The sequence below is a fragment of the Grampus griseus genome (genome assembly GCF_964374135.1).
Source record: "Grampus griseus genome assembly, chromosome: 7".
NCBI lineage: Eukaryota > Metazoa > Chordata > Mammalia > Artiodactyla > Delphinidae > Grampus > Grampus griseus.
The window spans coordinates 103,495,915-103,520,996 of NC_139001.1; the positions used below are offsets into that span (position 1 = coordinate 103,495,915).

The 25,082-nt window shown below is 45.9% G+C and overlaps 1 protein-coding gene across 1 annotated transcript; it reads left to right on the forward strand.

Annotated features, from left to right (window-relative positions):
* The first annotated feature begins 79 nt into the window (after positions 1-79).
* On the forward strand, positions 80-5,117 carry DBI (diazepam binding inhibitor, acyl-CoA binding protein). The gene is made up of 4 exons (XM_082658560.1): positions 80-222; positions 1,252-1,369; positions 3,436-3,498; positions 4,828-5,117. The coding sequence occupies exons 1-4, from the start codon at positions 214-216 to the stop codon at positions 4,899-4,901; spliced, it is 264 nt and encodes an 87-aa protein (XP_082514686.1). The 5' UTR covers positions 80-213; the 3' UTR covers positions 4,902-5,117.
* Positions 5,118-25,082: the final 19,965 nt, after the last annotated feature.

Sequence of the window (25,082 nt, forward strand, 5' to 3'; positions counted from 1 at the left end):
CCTCCTGCGTTGCGGAGAGGCGGGCCGTGAGCGAGGCTGGGCACGCCCCCAGCGTAGAGCTGGCTCCTGATTGGCTGCCTCTTGCTCTCCTGAGCGCTGTTGAGGAGGCCTGCGGCTGCGCCTCTAAAGCCGCTGGCAGTTGACTCTTGTGCGACTGCTTACTGCTCCTCGCCGTCTTCGCGGGCTTCCCGGAATCGTTGCAACGCCGCCGGCATGTCTCAGGTATAACGTGTGCCCAGCCTAGCTGCGAAGGTGCCACGGGGCGGGAGGCTGGCGCGGGGATCATCCCGCAGACACAACCCTGCAAGGTCTTTAACTTCCGGCTCTGCTGTTCTTCCTGGACCCATGCCCGGCGCACTCTTTGGACAGAGAGCCCTGTAAGCGGAATTTTCCGTGTTTGGACTCACAACACCGCTACTTAGCCCGCAACTGCTGGCAAGCTGCCCATGGGGAGGACTTCGCAGTGAAGCAGGAATTGGGGTTGGAGGCGAGGGTCCTAGGAAGACAGATAGGATGTAGTGGGTTACATGGATCGAAAGAGTAAGGGGACCGTGTGCCCCATTCGGAAGGACACGGCAGGAGTAGGGGCGCCATACAGAGTGGAGAAGCAAGGAGTCTGTGGTTGAGAGCTTGGAGGTCAGGGAAAGTAGGGGCTGAGTGTCCGGCGTGAGGAGGGGTGACCTAGAGGTCTTTCCCTCCTTCGACTGTAGACGCTTTTCTGGGACCTAGCAGTGTGGGGCGACCTTTGGCTCCTCTACCCTCCCTCCAGTCAGGCACTGGGTCAGAGGTCGGCGCTGGATGCCCTCTCTCAGGGGGAGGGGGCCAGCGGGCTCTGGATGCTGACACCGCTGCGCTCATGCCCTATTCCTTTCTCAGCTATTTCAGTCACGCAGTGCCAGCCCTATCCGCAAGGCAGGGCTGTCCTGGGACCCTGTTCTGGCCAGGGAGTTGGCCACGCTGCCTTTTCTGTGAAGTGTATGCCCACTGCAGGCAGTCGTAGGCTGTCTCCTTCACCTCTGTGTCCAGTACCTGATACCTAGTATAGTGAGAGAGCCCAATGCATAGTTGTTCATCAAATGAGTGAACCGATGTGCTTCCCCTCCTGGTTTTGCTGAATCTTTCTAGCCGTGCTGTTGAGTTGAGGAAAGACTGCTTTTCCTCACCTGCACTGCAAGAGCGAGTGCTGCCTTTCCAGCCCCCCCATCCCCACTACTGTGCTCTATTCAGGCCTCTTCTCTCCCTCGACTTTAGGCTGAGTTTGAGAAAGCTGCTGAGGAAGTTAAGCACCTCAAGACCAAGCCAGCAGACGATGAGATGCTGTTCATCTACAGCCACTACAAACAAGCAACTGTGGGTGACATAAATATAGGTATGCCGAGGTTCATCAAATGAGTGAGGGCCGAGACTCATCAAAGCAGGCTCAGCAGCCTTGGTTGGTGCTGGAACTCTTAATCCCTGAGTGGGAACCTCACTCTCAAAACCACCCACAGCCCTACTGCCCTACTCTTAAGGCAGTTCATGGGATTCCTGAGGTTTAAGCTGGGAGAGGTTCCCCAGAGATCATGTTCCTGGATGGGGTTCACAGACCCTGTACTGTTCTTGGTTTCTTCGTGGCTCATATAGCAGTATTCAAATCCTAGTTTGGGAAGAACTTTATTCCTTCCAGCATTTTCCATCTATTTGGGAGGAAGCAAAGATCCCAGCTTGGGAGAAATTTGCTCCAAGCTCTCAGATCAGTAGTAGTTCTGTTGAACCATACTGCTTCCACCCCAGATGGGCAGGATCAAAGTCAGAGCACTCGGCAGCTAGGCCAAGCCTGATGGCAGGAGCAGAGAAGCAGCTGGCTTCCTGCGGCAGGTCGGAAGCGTTTTTGCTGATAGCAGTTCCAGATGACCATTTGGCCCCTGTCAGAAAATCTTGGTATGGATTTTGAGGCCTTGGTTTGGACAACCATATTCTGTAATCCTGTCTTTTCTGCCTTGGACAGTTTTCATTCTGCCCATAAGTTCCTGAAACTCAGGAGTATATGGCAACAGCACAATGCAGTCTATGAAAGGATTCAGAGGTGGTGGCCATAGTAGCGTAGAAGGAGGTCACCCCGCCCCTGTTCAGGAGGGCAAGTGTAGCCCCCAGTTCCACTGCAGTTGGGGTAGAAGGTGGAACTGGTGGGCTGGCTGCTAAGGATCCTGGGCAGTGCCAGATCAAAGATTACAGGGCGGGCTTAGTTCAGAAAGGTCTTGTGGTGAAGGTGAGTTTTACCCTGGGTTTATAAACTCTGCATCTTCCTAGGGAGGCAGGAGAGATGAAATGGGGGTGACCAGAATGGCTGAGAAGCTTTTCTGACAAACACAATTTTCACAGAGACTGGCCTCTGCCCTGCTTTCACATAAGTATAGGTAGACTGGCTTGGGAATCTTATCACTTCCTGATTAGCTCCCTCTAGGGCTGCACTGTCCAATACGGTAGCCACTAGCCACATGCAGCTATCTAAATTTAAATGGCAAATACTTAAATAAAATCAACAGGCCAGTCCCCAGTCACACAAGCCACATTCCAGGTGCTCAGCTGCCATAAGTGGCAGGTGGCCCCTGAGTTGGACAGTGCAAATGTACAACCTTTCCATCATCACGAAAGGGCTGTTAGGATGTGCAGTTCTAGGATTCTGTTGATGATCCTGCAGGCGCAGTCTCGCTCAGGTATCCCTGGGAATGCTTCCTGGCAAGCACTTGGGGGGAGACTTGATGTTTCTCAGACACCACGGTCCAGGCTATGGGCACTGCGATCGTTCCCCTTGGCTTTCTTCTCAGTGTGGCAGTGAACGAGGTCAGCAGGGAAGTAGTAAGTGTGTTTTCCAAGTGCAACTGATAACAGGTCTATATGTGTAAACCCATGGTATAACTTAAAGGAATCTTGCCCTCACGAACAGAATTCCCACAAAACAACAAGAAATAGACTAACAATTTGGTAGCAGAATGGGGCAAGGATATGAACAGACAGTTCACAGAAAAGGACACCCAGAAAACTGATAATAATGTGGGAGAGAAATTGGGTGGGAAAAGTGGGAGGAAACTTTATAGTATTCCCCTTGTGGTGTTTGAATTTTAAACCAGATGAATGGATTGTAGTACTTGTTTAAAAAAAAAAGAAAAAAAAATTAAAGTACTGTTTTTAAAAGAAATTTTGGAGTTATTTAACTTATAAGACAAGGACTCTCTAGTAATGAGAACAGTTTTCCTCCTACTTTCTCTAGATTTTAAATTTGGATTTCTGTACATGTAGGTTTCTGAAGGCAGAACCCGCCGTACTAGACCCTAACTCCATAGCAGAGCCTAGAAGGAATAGTGTAATAAAATACAGCTTTCATGGCAAGAAGATTGATAAAGTTCCTTATTAGAACTTGCAGCAGGTCTCATGTCTTTCCCTCTCTTGTTTAAGAACGGCCTGGAATGTTGGACCTCAAAGGCAAGGCCAAGTGGGATGCCTGGAATGAGCTGAAAGGTAATTGTTCTAATATGTTTCCCTCATTTGGGAAGCCCAGTAATGAAATACTCTTCATTAAGGAGTATAAGGGGTGAGGAGAGAGAACACAGTGGATGAGGCACATGCTGGGGAACCAGTTTGACCGGGGCCAGAATGGAAAAAAAACTGGGCCGCCTACTTATTCTTCTAATACCACTTATGCCTTTTCCAAAAACACCATCTCTGAGTCATGGTATCATCTGGAGAGAGGAGGGGCTGGGGACCAGGCCACTAACAGACTGGGAGGTGATAAGAGTTGGCTTGGCCTTTATATGTATTTAGAATAAGGGGTGGTTTCCTGTCCAAACCTCCCTCTCCCCCACAAGGCCAGGCAGTGACCCTCTAGCCCAAGCAGCCCTCCCTGGTTCCCTTCCAGCCAGAAAGGCACCTAAAAAAAAGGAATGAACTAATGCGTGGCAAGCTGCTGGCACATCGTAGCCTTGGTGAATGGAGCTATTATGCGCTAAGCAACAGCAGGCAAGAAGTATCCCAGCTCTGACTTAATCACGTGCCACCTGCAGCCGTAAGACCCAAAAGTTGGCACTAAAGTGCCTGCCAGCCTTTGTGCCCTAGCTAGCTTGTTTCTGAATAAGCCCTCTGTCTTCCTGCAAATGAGAAACACTTGAATTCAAAAGGGACCAGAATACAAAAAATACACTCCTAGGATTTGCAAGTAACTGGAAGAGGAATGCCCGTCTGACTGTCCATTCTCATTGGGCATTTCCATACCATTCCCAGACCCCATGTACTTGCCCTTGCTCCAGAACACACTCTGATTCTCAGTGAGTATCTCTCCTTCACCGTAGAATCCAGGACTCTGGCATCACTGTCTCTGAGGGGTATCTCCAGTGTCCCCTATATTCCCCTCCGAGAGCCAGCTGCTGTGCTCAGAGTCCTCAGAACTTTTCTCATAGCTTCTCTCTGGGAGTAGAGGGTGCCTGGCTTTGTTTTTTCCCTGGCAGCTTAACAGCTCTGGGAGATAAGAGCCCGACAGAGAAATAGGTGATAGGTCAAAGCCAACTGTGAAAGTCAGCAGGACCAATAGTCACTGCAGCTCCCCATGTTAGGCTTGACATGACAGTAGGGGGACTCACATGGGCTCAGTGCTTTATGGAGCATTGCCTGTGGATCAGGCTCCTCGAGGACTTCAAGTCAAATCCTGGCCAGGTCTGTGAGGTGTAGGTAGGAGAACCACCACCCCTTCACAGGTGAGAAATTGAGCCTCAGAGCATTAAACCAGGGCTCTAAAGTCTGCTACCTTTCTACCGTGCTGCCTCTGTGACAAATAATCTTGTTGATGCCTTACAGGGACTTCCAGGGAAGATGCCATGAAAGCTTATGTCGACAAAGTAGAAGAACTAAAGAAAAAATACGGAATATAAGGGACTGGGTTTGGCTGCCAGCCACACATTTCACCTAAACTGATCTAATACCTTGTTTTTCTAATACTGTGGATGAAGTTAGTAAATAACTAGTTAACCCAGTTGCTCAGAATAGCCCAGGATATGACACTAACAGAATAGGCGCTGAAATGGTTACTGATCCTTGCTGAGCAGTTTTTATCAATAGATCAATTAAAAGTATGTTTGTTACTTTAAGTCTTTGATAACCTGGGTTCTTGAAATAATGTACTCTGTTGCGATCTCTCGTCCTCACTTTTTCTAACAGTTTCATCTGGAAGTGTTTGAGCTTACCCTTCTCACCCTCCTCTGTGCTCTGCTGGAGGGTGGGCAGGCACTCCCACCTGTTGAGACCTGGCATGTGCTCACCTCTCGTGTGGAGGAAAAGGATTATAGAAGTGGCCTTTCCCACCTCCTTCCCTCAACTCCAGCCACACTGGTCAGGCGGGCTGAGATGTCAGTTTGCAGCTACTGCCAACCCTCTGTCAGGAACATTGCTGGCCGCAAGCTCTGAGGAAGGCAGGGTTGATGAGTGTCTGAGGTCTGTCTGAGGTCCAACCAGTCCATGGTTGCAGAGCAAACAAGCAAGGGTGGAAGCCCCAGTCAGGGTGAAATGTGCATCTGCAGGGAGCATTCCCAGAGTCCGTGTGGAAGCTTGGCCACAGGCAGCTGGGCAGGCAAAAAACAAGTGGGGAAAGCGAGGGCTTAGCAGGGAGGAGGGCAGTCAGGACCTAGGAAGGGCAAGGGGTTAAGGTTGCAGAGAAGAAAGGCTGGAGCTTGACTTTGGAGGATGCAGCCGGTTGCATAGTAAAAAGGAAGAAAAGGAGACAGCTGTGAGACCCTCCCTGCCCCATGTTCCCTGTCAGTCACTTCCACAGTCCTACAGGGGAAGCACTCCTATTTCCATTTTGCGGGTGAGGATGCTAAGGCCAAAAGGAATTCAGGAGAGGCTCCCTGAGGCCAGGAAGCTTAGTTCTCCCTTCCCGAGCCTGTACCCTGGTTTTAGACATAGTTCAGCCTTGCTCGACAGTGAGACCTGAGCATTACAGTGACTTGGCCAGGGTCACTCAGCTGGTAAAGAAACTCAGAACCAGCGTTCAGGTGCAGATCTCCCTGGTCCAGATACCTGTACCATCCAAGGTGGCCTCACAGACATGAGCAGCATTGTGATGGGAGACACAGGAGCAGCAGGGAGGACAGGCGTCTGGTGGGGCTGGCGGACGGCAGGCCTTCAACGCCGAATGGGACTAGGTAGTGGAAAGTTGGTAACCAAGTTAAAAAGTACAGTTTTTTTTTTTTTTTTTTTTTGCGGTACGCGGGCCTCTCACTGCTGTGGCCTCTCCCGTTGCGGAGCACAGGCTCAGCAGCCATGGCTCACGGGCCCAGCTGCTTCGCGGCATGTGGGATCTTCCCGGACCGGGGCACGAACCCGTGTCCCCTGCATCGGCAGGCGGACTCTCAACCACTGCGCCACCAGGGAAGCCCCAAAAGTACAGAATTTGACCGTAGGTGATGGGGAGCTGCTGGGGAGTCGACATGGTCAAAGGCATTCAGACGGTCAGTCTGACTGTATCAGTAATTATTGAAAGTAGCTAATCGTCCTGTTCCAGCCCAGGCTGCCCAAGGAAAGCTAAGCCCCACAGCTCAGATGTAGACGGTAAGGTCACCCCAACAAAGCAGTAAGGTCAAGGTCCAAAACGCAGACACGCGGCCCAGGGGAGGTGAAATCCTGAATAGCAGTGTCACTTGTGCAGCGCCAGTTCCTGGGCACGGATGTGACTGAGGGTATATGAGGCAGGGAGCCCACAGTCCGCTCCCACCTTGCTTCACCCAGGCTGCCAAGACCACCCAACTCATGGGCATCTGTGAGCCCCAAGGGAGGCAGTAAGGAGTCATAGCCACTCGCCTGTACCCATTTTTGGATCATCTTTGCTCGGTTATTGGCTGTTTCAGGAGTAAACCAGAGGACAAACAGTCTTACATAGAGGCAAGGTATGGCGCTTGTCCAAACAGACCTGGTCCAGGGTCGGGCCTAGCGCACCCACCCCGGGGTTGTGAGAAGCTCCTGGCATACAGTAGGTGCCCCGGTGTGTAGCACTTTATCAGGAATTTCTCTCTCACCCTGCTTCAAACCAATTTTTGTCGCTGGCAACATCCCTGGCAATATCTATCAGAGTCAGGGACCTAGCGCAAGAGCAAATTATCACTCCTTTGGTAATACTGGAGAGGGTGTGGATAAGAAAAGCACCTGCCTAGTATCCTGCCCTATTTCTAGCTTGTGAAAGGCAACCAGGGGCTGTGCTCAGGCTCCATGTCACTGCCTCGCTGCCAGCCAGGATCCCAGAAGAGTGGGCCTGAGCTTAAGGAAGCCCTGATAAAGATAGCGCAGTCTGGCCGCCTGCAGTTAGTTACACTCCGCTAAGACTGTACGGTGATGACTCGTATCTCTTCTCCAGCGGATGCCGATTGCAGAGAAACACTGGAGTGAAAAGGCGGACCCGAGGCCCCTCTGCCCACCACTGGCTTGGCCTCTGATGGGTGGCCGTCCTTTGCAGAGGACCTGCAGAGCCAGGCTCCCTCTCAGTCTCTTTGCTTCAGTTCTGAATGTTATCCATGGTGCCTTGAGGGGGGGACTATACCTCCTAGCTGTGTAATGGGGGTTACTGTGTCCATTACTCAAATGAGGAAATGAAGACTCAGGTGATGAGTAGATCCAAACCCAGGGCCCTCTGGCTGGGGAAGGCCTTTCTCATCCCCTTCCGTCGCGTCGCCTCTCGTGACTGCTGGCTACCCCTCCCTTTGCACCTCCTTCGTCTGTCCAATGACCGTGGTGCCCCCTATCTCGCTGGGCCAGCGTAAGACGCTGCGGAATCCCACACCGGCTGGCAGCTCCTTCCTGAAGAGTGGCTTCGAAAAGCAGGTCACCTCTCCAAGGCTGCAGTGGGGTCCAGGCGGGCTGTACAGTTTAGGCACCTCGGGTGATTCCGAGGCTCTGCCAGGTTTAGGAGAGGCCCTCCCCACTCACTATAAAGTAGTGGTACCGGTTTCTCCGAAAGCAGTGTTGGTCTGGCATTCTGAGAACATGTCACCAGGAGCCTTGGGGGCTGTGCCTGCTCTCGTAGCCTCTGCAGGAGTCTACGTACAGCCCAGGGAGGGCTCACAGGTCTGGGGAAAACATGCGATAGGCAGTGGGGAGCAGGCAGGACACCGGTCTTCACCCCCTCCTCAGGTACACCCCGCACTTGGGTGGGACTTCTTACCTCCAGTCAGACTTCGGTGACAGACGTACGTGTGAATCCCACTTCGGGCTCTCAGGTGCTGAATCACCTATCTTCCTAGAGCCACACTTCCTTCATCTGGAAAATGAGCCGATAAGATGGGTAAAGTGCTTAGCGTGATGCCCAGCAAACGGCAACTTGCTAGCAGCCTGGAGGGCTTCCCTTCTCCTCACCCTCAGTACTTCCCTCCCCAACTGTGTGGACAAGCCTTGGCCTTGAGGACACAAACTGCTGCTCCCCTCTTAGCAGCGCTTCAGTAATTGGGGGTCAGCCATGGCCTAGGATGTTCTCCCTATTCCAAAGTAGTTCCAAGATCCAAAAGCCTGGGAACTGCTGCTTGGATCAGGGGCCGGGCATCTTGGGGGACATGGAAAGGCCACTGGAGTGCAATCTTGGCTCAGCCATTGCCCTAGTTACATGGACATAGGGCAAGTTATGTCACCTCTGTAAGCCTCAGTTTCTTCAATAAAATGGGGCTGAGCAGAAGGTCATGTGTCCAGCGTAGAAAGGAAGGAGAGCCAGAGGTGGGGAACAAGAAGGCCCCAGGGATGGCCGGCTTCACAGGAATCAGGCTGGGAAGTTGTGAGGGGGCGGTTTAAACAGCCAGATGAATAAAGGTGTGTAAAATTAAATTACAGGTATTGGGCATGAAAGGATGCTCCGCATCACTAACCATTAGAGAAATGCGAATCAAAACTACAGTGAGGTGTCACCTCACACGGGTCAGAATGGCCATCATCAAAAAATCTGCAAACAATAAATGCTGGAGAGGGCATGGAGAAAAGGGAACCCTCTTGCACCGTTGGTGGGAATGTAAATTGATACAACCACTATGGAGAACAGTATGGACGTCCCTTCAAAAACTAAAAATAGAGCTACCATATGACCCAGCAATCCCACTACTGGGCATATACCCTGAGAAAACCATAATTCAAAAAGAGTCATGTACCACAGTGTTCATTGCAGCTCTATTTACAATAGCCAGGACATGGAAGCAACCTAAGTGTCCATCGACAGATGAATGGATAAAGAAGATGTGGCACATATATACAATAGAATATTACTCAGCCATAAAAAGAAACGAAATTGAGTTATTTGTAGTGAGGTGGATAGGCCTAGAGTCTGTCATACAGAGTGAAGTAAGTCAGAAAGAGAAAACTAAATACCGTATGCTAACACATATATATGGAATCTAAAAAAAAGAAAAAGGGTGGTTCTGAAGAACCTAGGGGCAAGACGGGAATAAAGACGCAGATGTGGAGAATGGACTTGAGGACACGGGGAGGGGGAAGGGTAAGCTGGGACAAAGTGAGAGAGTGGCATGGACGTATATACACTACTAAGTGTGTGAAGTGGATAGCTGGTGGGAAGCAGCCACATAGCACAGGGAGATCAGCTCGGTGCTTTGTGACCACCTAGAGGGGTGGGATAGGGAGGGTGGGAGGGAGACGCAAGAGGGAGGAGATATGAGGATATACGTATATGTATAGCTGATTCACTTTGTTATAAAGCAGAAACTAACACACCAACGTAAAGCAATTATACTCCAATAAAGATGTTAAATTAAATTAAATAAATAAATAAGTAAATTACAGGTATTCGGAGTTGAGGATGAGCCCAGAGAAATAACCAGCGGAGGCAGGCTTTAAGGGGCTGTGGCTTTGCGCTGGCTCAGGGCAGGACAGCACCTCTGCCCTCAGCAGCTCCCAGGGAAGAGACGGTCAAAATATTTCTTCCCTTATTCATTTATTTGTTTGTTTGTGTGATTGCACACAACCTCTCTTTTGAAAGGGCTTGAGGTAGCTAAGGATAGACCCCCCAAAATGAGCAAAGCCCCATCAGGATCCTAGGTCTAAGGATAACTCAGACGCCCTCCTTGTTCTGAAAGAGCTGTAAACCAGAAACTGCAACAGAGGTGCTCTTGGATGCCCTCTCTGTACACCTCCAAACAGAGAATCCCCCTTGCTTCGCAACAGCCGCCTGCCTTGAATACAACTCAACCCTTGGAGGACCAGGAATTAGTCGACCTACAGCTTTTTTCTTATTTTGTGATTTTTTAAAAATTTATTTATTTTATTTATTTATTTTTGGCTGTGCTGGGTCTTCGTTGCTGCGCACGGGCTTTCTCTAGTTGCGTCGAGCAGGGTCTACTCTTCATTGCAGTGTGTGGGCTTCTCATTGCGGCGGCTTCTCTTGTTGCAGAGCACGGGCTCTAGGCGTGCAGGCTTCAGTAGTTGTAACACGTGGGCTCAGTAGTTGTGGCTCACGAGCTCTAGAGCGCAGGCCCAGTAGTTGTGGCGCACGGGCTTAGTTGCTCTGCGGCATGTGGGATCTTCCCGGACCAGGGCTCTAACCCGTGTCCCCTGCATTGGCAGGCGGATTCTTAACCACTGCGGCACCAGGGAAGTCCCATTTTGTGATTTTTTGATAAGTATTCTTGCTAAGTAATCAATGAACTAGTGTAAGTCTAGACTGAAAATATTTTCCTTTTTATGTAGCTGTAAAGATAGCCCCACAAAGGCTTTCCGGAGAAATCAGCGAGATATCAAAAACAGCACAGAACTCTGCACTTGGTGCAGGGTAGCCTAAGTGTGTGACTTGTAGGGCCCCAAAATGCCCTGTTAGAGTGGGTTAGGTTGTGTTCCCCCAGGAGATACATCCAAGTCCTAAACACACACACACACACACACACACACACACACACACCCCAATACCTGTGGATGTGACCTTATTTGGAAAGAGGGTCTTTGCAATTGTAATTGAAACAAGGATCTCAAGACAAGATCATCCTGGATTAAGGCTGGGTCCTAGTGCAATGACTGTTGTCCTTATAAGAGGAAGGAAAGGGAAATTTGAGACCAAGACATGCACAAAGAGGAGGACAACGTGAATACGGGGACACAGGTTGGAGTTACATATCTAGGAGCCAAGGAATGCCAAGGGCTGCCGGCAACACCAGGAGACAAGAGAGGAGCGTGGAATGGGTTTTCTCTGACTCCCCAGAAGGAACCAACCCTGCCCGTACCTTGCATCTGGACTTCCGGCATCCAGAATTGTGGGAGAATAAATTTCTGGTCTTTTTTAGTTACCCAGTTTATGTGATTTGTCACAGGAGCCCTAGGAAAGTGATATGCCCACTGATCCCCGTGTGGCCGCTCATGGGCTGGTCTCTTACACCAGTAGCCCTTGAAGACCCTGAATGTCTTGGTCAAGTACAAATGAGACACCATTATGTGGAGGGCTCTCTTGTGAATACTGTTAGAAATCAGGGGCCTTAAAGGCATGAGAGTGAGCACAGTTCTGGTGGAAATCATGAAAAACCTAGGGCTCAGGCTGCTGCCAAGGTGCCCATACCTAGAAATCACCCACTGGCACCAGGGCATGAGCATCTGGTAGGAGATTTGCCAAAAGAAAGGAGAGACTGCAAAGTGCGAGGGGTTTGGAGGGACTCATTATCTCAGCCCTTCGCACAGTTTTGCCTAAGTGTGGCCCTGAGGAACGTTGCCAGTTCACCAGGCCATATAATTTGAATCATAAAGTGGCCACTCTTATTCTTTCTGACCTTGAGTAAGTTTCTTATTTTCTCTGAGCCTCAGATTTTTTTTTTTTTGGTCTATAAAATAGGGATAATCTATATGGTGCAGAATTGACTGAGATTTAATAAATGCCTAATACACAAAAGAAAAATGAATACATAATAGCTATGATTAATCAACAAAAGTGTTTGGGTTTTTTTGGGTTTTTTTTTTTTTTGCGGTACGCGGGCCTCTCACTGTTGTGGCCTCTCCCGTTGCCAAGCACAGGCTCCGGACGCGCAGGCTCAGCGGCCATGGCTCACGGGCCCAGCCGCTCCGCGGCATGTGGGATATTCCCGGACCGGAGCACGAACCCGTGTGCCCTGCATCGGCAGGCGGACTGTCAACCACTGAGCCACCAGGGAAGCCCATGGATTAATCTTTTTATGGTTTTAAGATCCGAGAGGTTCTGGTTGAGGTAGCCAAGACCCTTCCCCAATATTAAACTGTATATCCTTTGTGCTCATGTGTGCTTGGACCAGCACCCCTGCTTTTGAGGTATAATTCCCCCTCCCCTATTCCTGGGGAATTAGCCCATCAAGGTCCTAGAGTATAGGAGGGATCATTTTTCCTGAAGGTCCCAGCATGAAAATCCTAGGGAAGAATGATTGCCTGGGTCTTTTGACCCTCTTTGAATGATCTCATGGCCAGCGGCATAGAACACCTTAAGTGGCCAGGCCTCAGTGGAAAGTTCGCCCATCCTCCAAAATCTCTAACTGTAGGGACATGATAAGCGGGAACTGCTTGCTGGCATCTTTCCCAGAAGCGTGGAAGAAGCTGTTTGCCATAGCAAAGAATGATGTCAATAAAACCTCTTACCTGAGATTTTTTTTTTTTTTTTTTTTTTGCCATATGCAGGCCTCTCACTGTTGTGGCCTCTTCCGTTGCGGAGCACAGGCTCCGGACGTGCAAGCTCAGCAGCCATGGCTCACGGGCCCAGCTGCTCCGCGGCATATGGGATTTCCCTGGACCGGGGCACGAACCCGTGTCCCCTGCATCGGCAGGCGGACTCTCAACCACTGCGCCACTAGGGAAGCCCTTACCTGAGATTTTATTTGGACACTTTATCTGTTGCTGTGTAACAAGCCACCCCCCAAATTAGTGGCTTAAAATAACAACTATAATTTCATCATCATTTTCATAGTTCTGGGCTTGACTAGGCTCAGTTGAGTGGCTCTTGTTCAGGATGGCTCATGTGGTTGCAGCTAGATGGTGGTGGGGATGAGGTCACCTCAGAGCTTCCTCACTCACATGTCTAGCGGTTAATGCTGGCTGTCAGCCAGAGCACCTACACACAGTTCTCCATAGGGCTTGGGCTTCCTCACAGCATCGTGGCTGAGCTCCCAGAGTGAGTGGGACCCAGGTAGAATCTGTACTGCCTTTTATAACCTAGCCTCAAAAGTCACATGGTATCACCTCTGCCATAGTCGTAGCCCACCCAGATTCAAGGAGGAAGAACACGGACCCCATTCTTGATGTGAAGAGTATCATAATCACAGTGTCAGAAAGGCCTGTGGGATGGGAGACACTGTGGCAGCCGTTTTGGGTTATACATAACCTGCCAGAGATTTATGGGCATATTGCATGTGGCCTCCATCAAACGGTCCTTTCCAGATAACTGAACCACTACATCCTCTTTTTGCTTAAGCTAGTTTGACATGGGCTTCTGTCATTTCCTGGCTACACTATAACGCACATCTCACAGGGCTACTCTAAGGATTAGATGATTGATAATGCTTGCAAAACTCATAGCACAATTGCAAACTGTAGGAGCTCCGTAAGTGGAAGTTCCCTTCCCCCCTGATCCTTGCCTTCCAGTGACTCCTCATTTCCCCTGTGGCTAGTGAGAATTTGCAACTAATGCCATCTGTGTTGCAAGACAGCAGTAGCAGTAATCTTTACCACCATGAACAGTTCATATCACGTGCTTACAGTTACAGTCAGGAATTTTGTAGTACATTTGCTCCAGCCCAATACAGACGGAACTCTGCTCTTAAGCTGTGATCTTTGTTCCTTCTACCCACCAATTTAACATTTCCATCAATATGATCCCAAGCTGGAACCTTCACTGACTTCATATTATAAGCAAAAGATTTTGCAAATTGATTTTTAAAGAGTTTTTAAACAAGGCTTTTAAGATACAGTTTCTTTACATTATATCCCAAATCTCTAGACAGACATCACTTTCATACCCCAGTCCCAGACTATGCTGCTTTTAAAAAAAATTTTCTCTGATTTGAAAAACAATGTGCATGCATGGCAGAAAACTTGGGAAATACCGGAAATATGAAAAAGAGAACAAGTTACTTCTCATAATCGTATAGCATATAATGGGAATCACATTGTATATAAAATTCTGTAACCTGATTTTTCTCCTCTAAAAGCATATCATGAAAAATGTCTGCATAATATTTGCATTACATTGTTGGGCTGTCATTTAATTAGTACCCTGATGGACAATATCCAATTTTGCTATTATTATAATATTTTGTTAAACAATTTTATATACAGGTCTTTGAAAACATGTTGATTCTTCACCCTTAGAATGTCATTTATTGATTCAAAATGTATGATCTTTCATACATATTTTTAAGTTATTTCCATAAAAAGTTCTTACTGGTAATGTACAAAAGTGCTCTTTCACTATCACATCCTTGCCAGCACTGAGTATTATCACTTAAAAATTATTTTGTTTTTACAATTTGGCAGGTAAAAAATGGTGTTATGCAGTTTGAGACTCCCTTGAAAGTGAGAGGGTTTGATGTCTTCTCCAGGTTCCTACCTCTAGTGGCCTCTGCTCCTCCAGACTCTCCCTCCCTCTGTCTCAATCTCTCTGCCATCTTTTGCACAGTTTCAGCTCGTTTGTTTGGAGCAGACGTTTCTTTCTCAGTTCCAGCTCTTCTCTCCAAAGTCTCAGTCTGCCTGGGAGCATAAGGCCAGATGTTTTCCATTAACCGAGGTCACGTGTGTTAAATGGTTAACCAGGAAGGCCCTGGAGGCGGCAGGAGTTCCCAGTTGGACTGCACCCAGGAAAGCCGCGTGGGGCGGAGGCGCATCCCCTAGGCTGGGCTGGCCGGATGCCACAGGCAGGGGGACATCAAACGCCTAGCCTTTCCTGGAGTCTCTGCGGGCTGAATATGAGGATGCAATCCTCCTGCACCACGCAGTCAAGACGCACATGCTTGCACAGGATCCTGAGCTCTTGGATGGGCGGAAGGAATGGTGTTCCTGGCTGGGAGGGAGGAAGCCGCCTTCCTGCAGGGGTGGCCCCAGGCCAGAACAGAGGGACACACAGATTGAGGGAGGGTCTGCAGAAGCAGGTGATGCAGAGCAGGAAAAACTGGCCTTCTTTTAGCCACACCGAACTTTGAAGGACTTTTTAAGGACTTTCAACTTACTTCTGTCCATTTAGTTATGAAACGTTACAAACCTACAGAAAAGTGAAGACTCTTTTTTTTTTTACAGTGATCACCCGAGTATCCCCTAATTCGATTTTTACCACAGCATTTTACTCTAGTTGTTTTATCAGATAGCAATCCATCCACTACTGTATCCAGCGACCTGAATGATTTATTGGATGCAGTTCAAAGTAAGTTGCAGACATTAGTATGCTTCTCCCTGAATACTTAAGCATATATATTATTAAGTAGAGTTCAACATTTGCTTACAGTTTTATTTCTTTGGGGTAAAATTTATTTACAAAAAATGCAAAAATCTTAAATGTACCAACTTATAAGCTTTAACAAGTGCATGTACCTGTACAACCCAGATCCCTATCAAAATATAGAACACAACCGTCGATCCAGGAAGTTCCTTCATGTCCCTTCCCAGCCACTATCTGTCATCATGCTCTCAGAGGCAAACATTGCTCTCATTTTTTTCTACCATAAATTAGTTTTGCCTGTTCTGCAACTTCATATGGGTGAAATCATACATTTGTATCCTTTGTGGGAGGCTTCTTTCACTCCATCTAAGGACACTTTATTATGTACGAGAAAACTATCAAACTATAGGGCCAGCCAGAAACCCAGTTTTTATTTGAGACGAGGGAAAAACTTTTTGTTAAATAGAATTTCATTTAAAACCACAGTGGGAAACACCATTAAGAGAGTATGAAGACAAGCCACAGGGTGGGAAAATATGTTTGCTGTATGTCTATCTTACAAAATACCAGTATATATAAAGAATTCCTACAGATCAATAACAAAAAGACAGATAACCCAATGGAAAAATGAATAAAAGACTTGAACTTCTCAAGGAGGCTATCCAAGTAGCCAATAAACACATGAAAAGTTGCTCAACCTCACTAGTCATCAGGGAAATGTAAAACCATGATGTGAGACAAGTACACAGCCATCAGAATGGCAAAAATGAGAAAGATAAAAAAAATGTCAAGAGTTGGCAAGGATGGAGAGCAACCAGAACTCTCCTACACTGCTGATGTCTCATCAGCACCAATATTTCAGCTCAAATATTTTTTTTTACAACTGTGTGGCAATACCTACTAAAGCTAAACATGCATATACCCTATGGCCCAGTAATTCAATTCCTGGTTATACACACAAGTGAAATGCATACACATGTTCACAAAAAGACTTGTACAAAAATGTTCATAACAACACTATTCACAATAGCCAAAACCTGGAAACAACCCAAATGCCCATCAACAAGAGAATAAATAATGTTCACACAGTGGCATAATAAATGGACAAACTACAGCCTCATGCAACAATATGGACAAATCTCATGATATTACAGTGAGTGAAAAAAAGACAAAAGATAGCATAGATATCAAACTGCTTAACAAAATATTAGCAAATCAAATCCAGTGATACATAAAAAGGATAAAGTGAGATTTATTTCAGCAATACAAGTTTGGCCTAACATTGCTTTAATTCATACCAAAAGACTAAAGAAACAAAATATGATTACTTCAAAAGATGGAGGAAAAGCACTTGACAAACGTCATCTCCCCATTCATGACAGAAACAGAAACTCTCAACAAACTAAGATCACAAGGAACCTTTTTCAACTTGATGAAGCGTATAAACAATACAACTACAGCTAACATCCTACCTAATGGTGAAAGACTGAATGCTTTCCCTCTAACATTAGGGACAAGGTACAAATGACCACTCTCACTTCTATTCAACTGTGTACTGGAGGGTCTAACAAGGCACTGTGGTAAGAAAAAGAACTATCTAGGTTGGAAAGAAAGAAGTAAACCTATCTTTATTCAGAGATAATATGATTACATCGAAAGAAAAACTCAAGGAATCTACAAAAAAGCTGCAACTAATAACGGAGTTTAGCAATATCACAGGATGCAAGAGCTACTCTTCTACTAACTTTCAGTTTATCAGATATGTGTTCTGAAAATATTTTCCGCCAGTTTGTGGCTTGTCTTTTCATTCTCTTCACAGTGTCTCTCAAAAAGCAGAAGTTTTAAATTTTCTTTCGTGGATCCTGCTTTCGGTATTTTATCTAAAAAGTCATCACCAAATCTAAGATCTCCTAGATTTTGTCTTATGTTATCATCTAGGAGTTTTATAATTTTGTATTTTACATTTAAGTCTATGACCCATTTTGAGTTAATTTTTGTGAAACATGTAAGGTTAATGTCTAGAATAATTTTTTATTACAAGTGGATATGCAGTAATTCCAACACCATTTGTTGAAAAGACTACCCCTTGCTCCCTTGTCAAAGATCAATTGACTGTTTTCTGTTCCATTATTCTCCTTGTCTATTCTAGTACCTGATACCACACTGTCTTGATGACTGTAGCTTTATTAGTCAACTGATTTTTGACAATGGTTCCAAAATGATTCAGTGGGGAACGGGATAGACTTTTTGACAGATGGAGCTAAAACAACTGTAATCCATACGGAAAAAAAATTAAAGCTGTCCCTTTTTTCATACCATATATAAAAAATTAACTCAAAATGGATCATAGACCTAAATATAAAAGGTAAAACTATAAAACTACTAGAGGAAAACATAAGAAAATATTTGAAACCTTGGGGTAAGCAAAGATTTCTTAGGACACAAAAAACACAAAGCACAAACCATAAAGAAAAAAATTGATAAATTGCATTTCATCATAATTAAAACCTTTACTCTTCAAAGATGTAATTAAGAAAATGAAAATGAAAGGGCAAGGCTAAACTGGGGGAAAGATATTAGCAATACATTTACCTGACAAAGAAATTATATCTAGAATATACAAAGAGTTCTTACAACTCAATAATAAAAAGAAGGTAAAGAATCCAATTTCTAAAAATTGGTAAGAGATTCTAAGTCACTTCACAAAAGAAGATATACAAAGGGTAATAAGCCCAAGGGAAGATACTCAGCATCATTAGTCATCAGGGAGATGCAAGTTAAAACCACAGTGAGATACCATTACATATACACTAAAATGTCTCAGATTAAAAAGACTGACACTACTAAGTGTTGAAGAAGATGTGCAGCAACTATATATTGCTAATGGGAATGTAAAATAGTGTGACCACTTCCCAGTTTGGTAATTTCTTATAAAGTTAAACAGACTTTTACCCTATGACCGAGCAATTCCTCTCTTTAGTGTTGATGAAAGACAAATGAAAACACATGTCCACTCAAAACCTAATACCCAAATGGTCATAGCAACTTTATTCTCAATGGCCAAGAAACAATTCCAATATCCATACAGGAGAATGGAAAAGAAAATTGTTGTGTACTCGTACAACGGAATTACTACTCAGCAGTAACATGGAACTACTGAGACACGAATGGATATCCAAAACATTAGCCTGAGTGAAAGAAGTCAGACACAAGAGTACATATTTTATATTTCACTTACATGAAACTCTAGAAAAGACAAATCTGATCTACAGTGTCAAAAACCAGATCAGTGATTGCCTGGGGCCAGAATGGAGGTGCAGAATTGTTTGAGAAGGAATACAAGGGAATTCTTTTGAGTGATATAAATGTCTTCTATCTTGATTGTGGCGGTCTACATGAATATATAAATTTATCAAAACTCATCAAAATGTATATTTAAAATGAGTGCCTTTTATTGTATTCAATTATACCTCAATAAAATTTATGGTTTTTAAAGTAACAAAAACAAAAAAAGCACCGTTAGAGACACAAATTAAGTTGTATTTTAATTACACCTTACATTTTAAGTCTAATAAAATTTGGATACACTTCCAGTCTTGCCAAAGAAAGAAAGGCTGTCACATATGTGAAAACTATACTAGAAAAAAGTACTATAGAAGAGAGATGTCTCGGGAAAACAATGATAATTAAGTTCGTGTTCTAGCAATGGAAATAATAGGTAATTCAAAGGCAGAGGTCCTGGCGTGCCAGGAAGTTATCCTGGAGAAGGCAGAATTTGAGGCAGACATCACAGGCAGTAGAATTTGTGTGAGAGGCAGAAGGCATTGCAGGTGGAGAAACCCCAAGTCTAAAGCTGTGCAGGTGACAGTGGCCATGAAATATCTGTGTAGGAGAAGACTGGGCTGTCACATGTAGGCCTGACAGCCCAGGGCCCTGGAAGGAGGATGGGGACCTACCCACAATTGCGTAGGAAGACAGAACAGGGCTGGAGACAGTCCAGAGAGAGCCAGCTATGGTTCTCAGAGGGATATGCAGAGATGGCATAATTGCTCCCTGGATGGAGTGGGTCCAGGTCTGGAAGAAGGAAGGCCTGAGGGCCTGATGAGCAGAGTGTGAAGCCCCCAGGGAGTCAGCCCTAGGACAGAGTGCTTAAAGTATGGGACTCACTTCAGTGCCAGCAGGCCTGGATTCAAATCCTGGCTCTGCCACTTATTACTAACCTCTCTGAGACGCCATTTACTCATCTGGAAGGGGGGTTGTTATGAGGATTGAATGAAATCAAATGTATTCAGATGCATAAAGTGCCTGGCACCCAGCATCTACTCAGTAAGTACAGCAGTTTTTACTGTGAGGAGGGAACAAAGACTTAGTGTACAAATTCCAGAAGATGAGGTCAAGCAGTTCCTACCTATTACATACGTATAGCCAAACCCCTTCACTGAGTTCCTATGATATCCTGCAAGTATGTCTCTTGGCAGACTGATCACATGCACGGAATTTAAATGATCTGCTTATGGGTCTGTGGTCCCCACCGCCTACCAGACAATGGAATTGGAGCTGTACTGGATACACAGTAGACAGTCAGGGCCTACTGAGAGACTGAACCTTTGTAGGAAGCACAGACCTTTGTAGGAAGCCAAGGGAAGAACTCTGACGGTGCCAACCGTCACTGTAGGGGTCCCAGCAAGCTTACACAGGTCCTGTTGCCTGGCTCACTGTACAGCCTCTTCTTGTGGTGGCTGGAAAGAGCACTGTGAGAGCAGACTTCTGCTGAATCCTGAGCTTTTTATGCAGAGCTCAATCCTGGACCCCACTGCCTGCCTCTTGCCACCTGCCTGGTGGGACCTGAGGGGTGTCTGCTTCTCTGGCTTACCTCCTGGTACTTCTCCCCTCTCCCAACAACTACAGATCCAGTTGACCTCAGGCTGTGGCACCGTTGTGCGTTCTTGAAAGAAGCTGGTCCCTCCTTTCCCCCAACTGGTAACTCCTTCCTCTATCCCACCCACGCCCATGGATACAGTTCTATCCTGGGACTCTGGGTGCTGTATTACAATTATTTGTTAACACAACTACCTGCTGCCTCCTGGTGAGGTCCTTGAAGACAAGGAATGTGTCTTCTCCATCTCTGTATCCTCAGAGCTTAGCCACATAAATCCTCAATAAATATTTGTTAAATGGTTGGATGGCTGGATGTCAAAATTCCATCTACTTCTTGCCGTACTCCACCTTACCCCCTTCAAAGATATTTCACAATAAATTGTATTAATAAATCTTCATTGCAATCCACATTACCATAATTACAATAATGTTTTTTGCTATAACAGCTACGCCAAAAATCTCAGAGACTCTTACCATAGAATTTAATTGTTCACTCATGGGAAGCCCAAAACCGATTTCCCACTCAGTGGATGACTCTTTCCAGGACCTTGACTCTGCCTTCCCCCACAGCCTTGGAGTTTTCTGTATTCAGCCTGCAGACTGGGAAAGAAAGTGGAGGTTTTTACGGGCCAGGTCTGGAACTGACATGTATCACTTGTGCTGATAGCACACTGGCTAGGATTCAGTCATACGGCACCCAGACTGTAAGGGAACCAGGAAATGTGGTCTGGCTGTGTGTGCCCGAGAGAAGAGGAAATGGATTTGCTTGGTGGCCCGCCCTGCCCTTTACGTGGGTAGACTATTTTAATATCAGAAGGGCTTTTATGATTAGAGAGGAATAACTCCTACCACTTGTATGGAAATGAATGCAACCTTTATTAAACACAACACAATTTTAATAAACCACATTTAGAGAACAGTTTTTCATAAATATTTGAACACTGATTACAGATTTAATTCAATAAATTTCCTCAACAAGTTAAACTAAAATTAGAGTCTTATCACGACTGATTATTTGAAGCTTCACATACTCTCGTTCAAGAGTCAGCAAATTATGGTTCACCGTCTGCTTTTGTAAATAAAGTTTTATCAGCCCCCAGCCGTGCCCTTCATTCAGAGGTTGTCTATGGCTGCTTCTGCACTACAACAGCAGAGCTGAGTAGCTGCAGAAGAGTCCACATGGCCTGCAAAGCCTAAAATATTAAGTATCTGGCCCTTTAAGAAAAAGACATAGACTGAAAGAAAATATCCACAAATACACCATGGGATACATCTTATAATCATCACCATTTTAGCTGTTTTTTACCTTTGTGGGATTATGGTGGGGTTTATTCTGATAACTTCTAGGAATACAGTAAAAAGACCTGAAAAGGAAGGAGAAGGGAAGGAAGGGGAGAAGGAAGGGCAGGGAGAGGAGGAAGCATATGCTTGCTTTATGGGGACTCTTTTTTCTTTTTTTTTTTTTTTTTTGTGGTACATGGGCCTCTCACTGTCGTGGCCCCTCCCGCTGCGGAGCACAGGCTCCGGACGCGCAGGCTCAGCGGCCATGGCTCACGGGCCCAGCCGCTCTGTGGCATGTGGGATCCTCCCGGACCGGGGCACGAACCAGCGTCCCCTGCATCGGCAGGTGGACTCTCAACCACTGCGCCACCAGGGAAGCCCTGGGGACTCATTTTTAATTAACTAGGACAACTAGACATTTTATCTCCCAGAACTCAGGAAACGCAGTCTAGGCAGTTCTCTTCTTTTAGAGTCTTGCCTAATCCATCATCTTGCAGCACACTCTCGGGCTCTTTCTACTTTGTGACTTTGTGTGGCCATCAGTGCTGCTAGGTCCTTGCTACTCTCCCTGCTCATCTCTCCCTTGCTCACATTGCCTGTGCTCACTTGTTTCCACTTGCAAACACAGAGAATATGTTGGACGGATGCAGTTTTATAAACAGAGCCTCAAGAAATAAGAGATCCATACATTATCAACACCGTCCGTATTACTGAAGTTTATTTAAAATACTATCTTTTTGTACACGTTACATAAAGTTTTCCCTTTCTAGGTAGCATTATAGTCTCATGTCTTTTTACACTAAAATTGCTCTTAACAACTACAACTATCCTGCTGTTTGAGGCCAACAGGATACTCCAGGCCCCTCCTCACCTTTTGCTACTCCCTGGACATGGAATCAGTTACCTTCTAGCGGAGTCCTGACTCCCTTTAATGTAGAATTATATTAGAATACAAAACCCGGGTACTTAGAATTAGGCAAAATAATAGTAATCTTCTGCTGTCATTTTTGAAGTTATAGACCCGGAGAAGAAATGACTTTTGAACGTGTCATTGCTCACCTTTCAAAATGATTCTTTTTTTAATGCTAGGAAGACAGCAATCTTGAAAACTTGACTTCACAGAGACAGAAAAGTTTTTCTGATTTCCAAAAGCTTCCCACTACTTATCAAAAGCAAAGCTTGGGGGGCTGAGAACAGACTGTTGGTTAACTACAATATAAAGAGGATGCAGAATTTGACCTAAGGGGTGTTTTCACTCCAGGAGAGGGAGAGAAGGACAGGAGGTGATCCTGGAGGGTCTTCTCTTACCCCTCCCTCCTCTAGCTGAATATGGAGGGAGGGGACCAAGTCCCATAAGAGTAAACTACCCCAGGGCTTCCCTGGAGGCGCAGTGATTGGGAGTCCGCCTGCCGATGCAAGGAAGGCGGGTTCATACCCCGGTCCGGGAGGATCCCACATCCTGCGGAGCGGCTGGGCCCGTGAGCCATGGCCGCTGAGCCTGCGCGTCCGGAGCCTGCGCTCCGCGGCGGGAGAGGCCGCAACGGTGAGAGGCCCGCGTACCGCAAAAAAAAAAAAAAAAATGAGTCCCCATAAAGCAAGCATATGCTTCCTCCTCTCCCACCCCTTCCTTCTCCCCTTCCCCTATTACTCAGTTCCTACCCTCAGCGGACCGGAGGCAGAACAAGAAGAGGCACACGCACATTTGGAGGGACCCCTGCCTCGCCCGCCCCGTGCTTTTTCTTGTAGCCTGCCTGCTGAACTGGCCTTTTGCGAGGCTGGCGGCTCCGCTAGGGGCGGGGCAGGGGGAGGGGCGGGGCGAGCTCGCGCTGTACTTTGGATCCTTGGCCTCTAGAGGGCGCGCTGAAGCCTCGACTCGCCAGCCTCATTGAAACCCGTGAACCACGTCCCCGCCTCGGAAGCATATTCCTCCTCCTTGGAAGCTCATGTCAGTTTCACGAAAGCTTTGTGTCGGGCCTTACTTTTGTAGGCTGTGTCGCAATGAGGTAGGGTTTTTTTCCCTCTTCTAAAAGTGAGTTATTATAATTTGAATGTGGTTTCTAAATATGTGCCATTCCACCCTGGAGATTTTCATATCCCTACACACAAAGACGTGTGAGCACCCCGCCTTTGAAAGTGACTCTGGAAGGTCTGTCCCCCCACGTGGCCGTACTTTGGGACATCCTGGGACAGCACCATTCATTTCAAAAGCGAAATCTGCTCAGAGCCTCTCACCTGTGAGCTTCTCCCCCAGCATGGGAGCAGAACCCGCCTTTGCAGACACTCCCTCCTTGTCTCTATTTTCTGGATTTCCCCCCTTCCTTTCAGCTCCTCTCCAGAAATACTTAGGTTTAATGTTGTCTAGGAATATTTGCCTTTCGAAAAAGAACAGAATGTTCTGGCCTATTTCAAAATTGGTACTCCACCCCTACCACCCGGCTCCTGCTGAAAATGGAGCACATTTTCTCTAATTTTCAGTGTGAAAACCTGGTAGGGATGAATTCTGTAGGTTAGACGCACAAAAGTGGGGCACTCCTCCTATGAGTGAGTACTCAATCCAAGTTTTTAACTCTCAGACTTGCCCACAATGAACCTCTAGCAACTTGCAGATTGCAGTTTAAATTTTCCTACCCTGGTTCCTGTGGAGGTTTCTCCTTGTGAGTTTCTGCTCTGTAAATGAGATTCTTTGTATCCACCTGTCTGTCTCTCCCATTTTGAAGGCAGCAGTTTGCCCTGTGACCTCACTTCTCTTATGGATCTAAGAAGAGTTATTTTCAGTTTGCTCAGTTTTTTACTTGTTATATGGAGTGACCGCTTCTATACTTTTCACATGCTGAACCAGAAATCAAAAGTCTGCATGTGTTCTTTTTTATTTCTTTATTTCCCTGTAAAATTTTGCTTTTTTCGATTAATATTGATACAATAATCTTTCTTCATTTTGTTAATTCCTCATTATTTCTTTAAACTTTTATTAATATCTACTTTATTTGAAGTGATTTGAACCTTCTAATTCACTTTGGTTTATGTTTCACTCCTTTTAGCTTAGAAAGTTGAACATTTAATTCATTTATTTTTACACAATTTTGTTTTCTACTAATTTTTTAAAACCTACTACTTTGGTCTCATATAATTTTATCACTTACATTTTTCTTGATGATAGCGACAATAATTAATGCCATTTTGTTTTCAGTTTACCCTAGTTGTTACATATTTATATATAGCTTTTGCTTTAATCACATTCTAAGTGATTAAACTCTTTTTTATAATTTAGTATTATTTTTACTATCTGACTACTTTTATTTTGATTCTATTGTGATAGGAAACTGTGGTCTCTTCGATAAATAAATTTTACAACTACCTGAGATTTTTCCATGGCCAACTACAGATATTTGAAAGATGTGTCATAGGTTTGTTGAAGTGGAATAATAAGTCTTTGCTTTAAGAAGTTTCCGTGACAGATGTAATGAAGTTCCACACGTGTTACGGTGTCTGAGACCAAAAAACAAAAATTCAGGAGGCTTAATAAATAAAAAGCTTATTATTATCTCTC

Bases quoted from the DNA above. Each gene is read 5' to 3' on its own strand.
- DBI (XM_082658560.1), top strand. The intron at 1,370-3,435 runs GTATGCCGAGGT...CTCTTGTTTAAG, and splicing joins TGTGGGTGACATAAATATAG to AACGGCCTGGAATGTTGGAC. The intron at 3,499-4,827 runs GTAATTGTTCTA...GATGCCTTACAG, and splicing joins TGCCTGGAATGAGCTGAAAG to GGACTTCCAGGGAAGATGCC.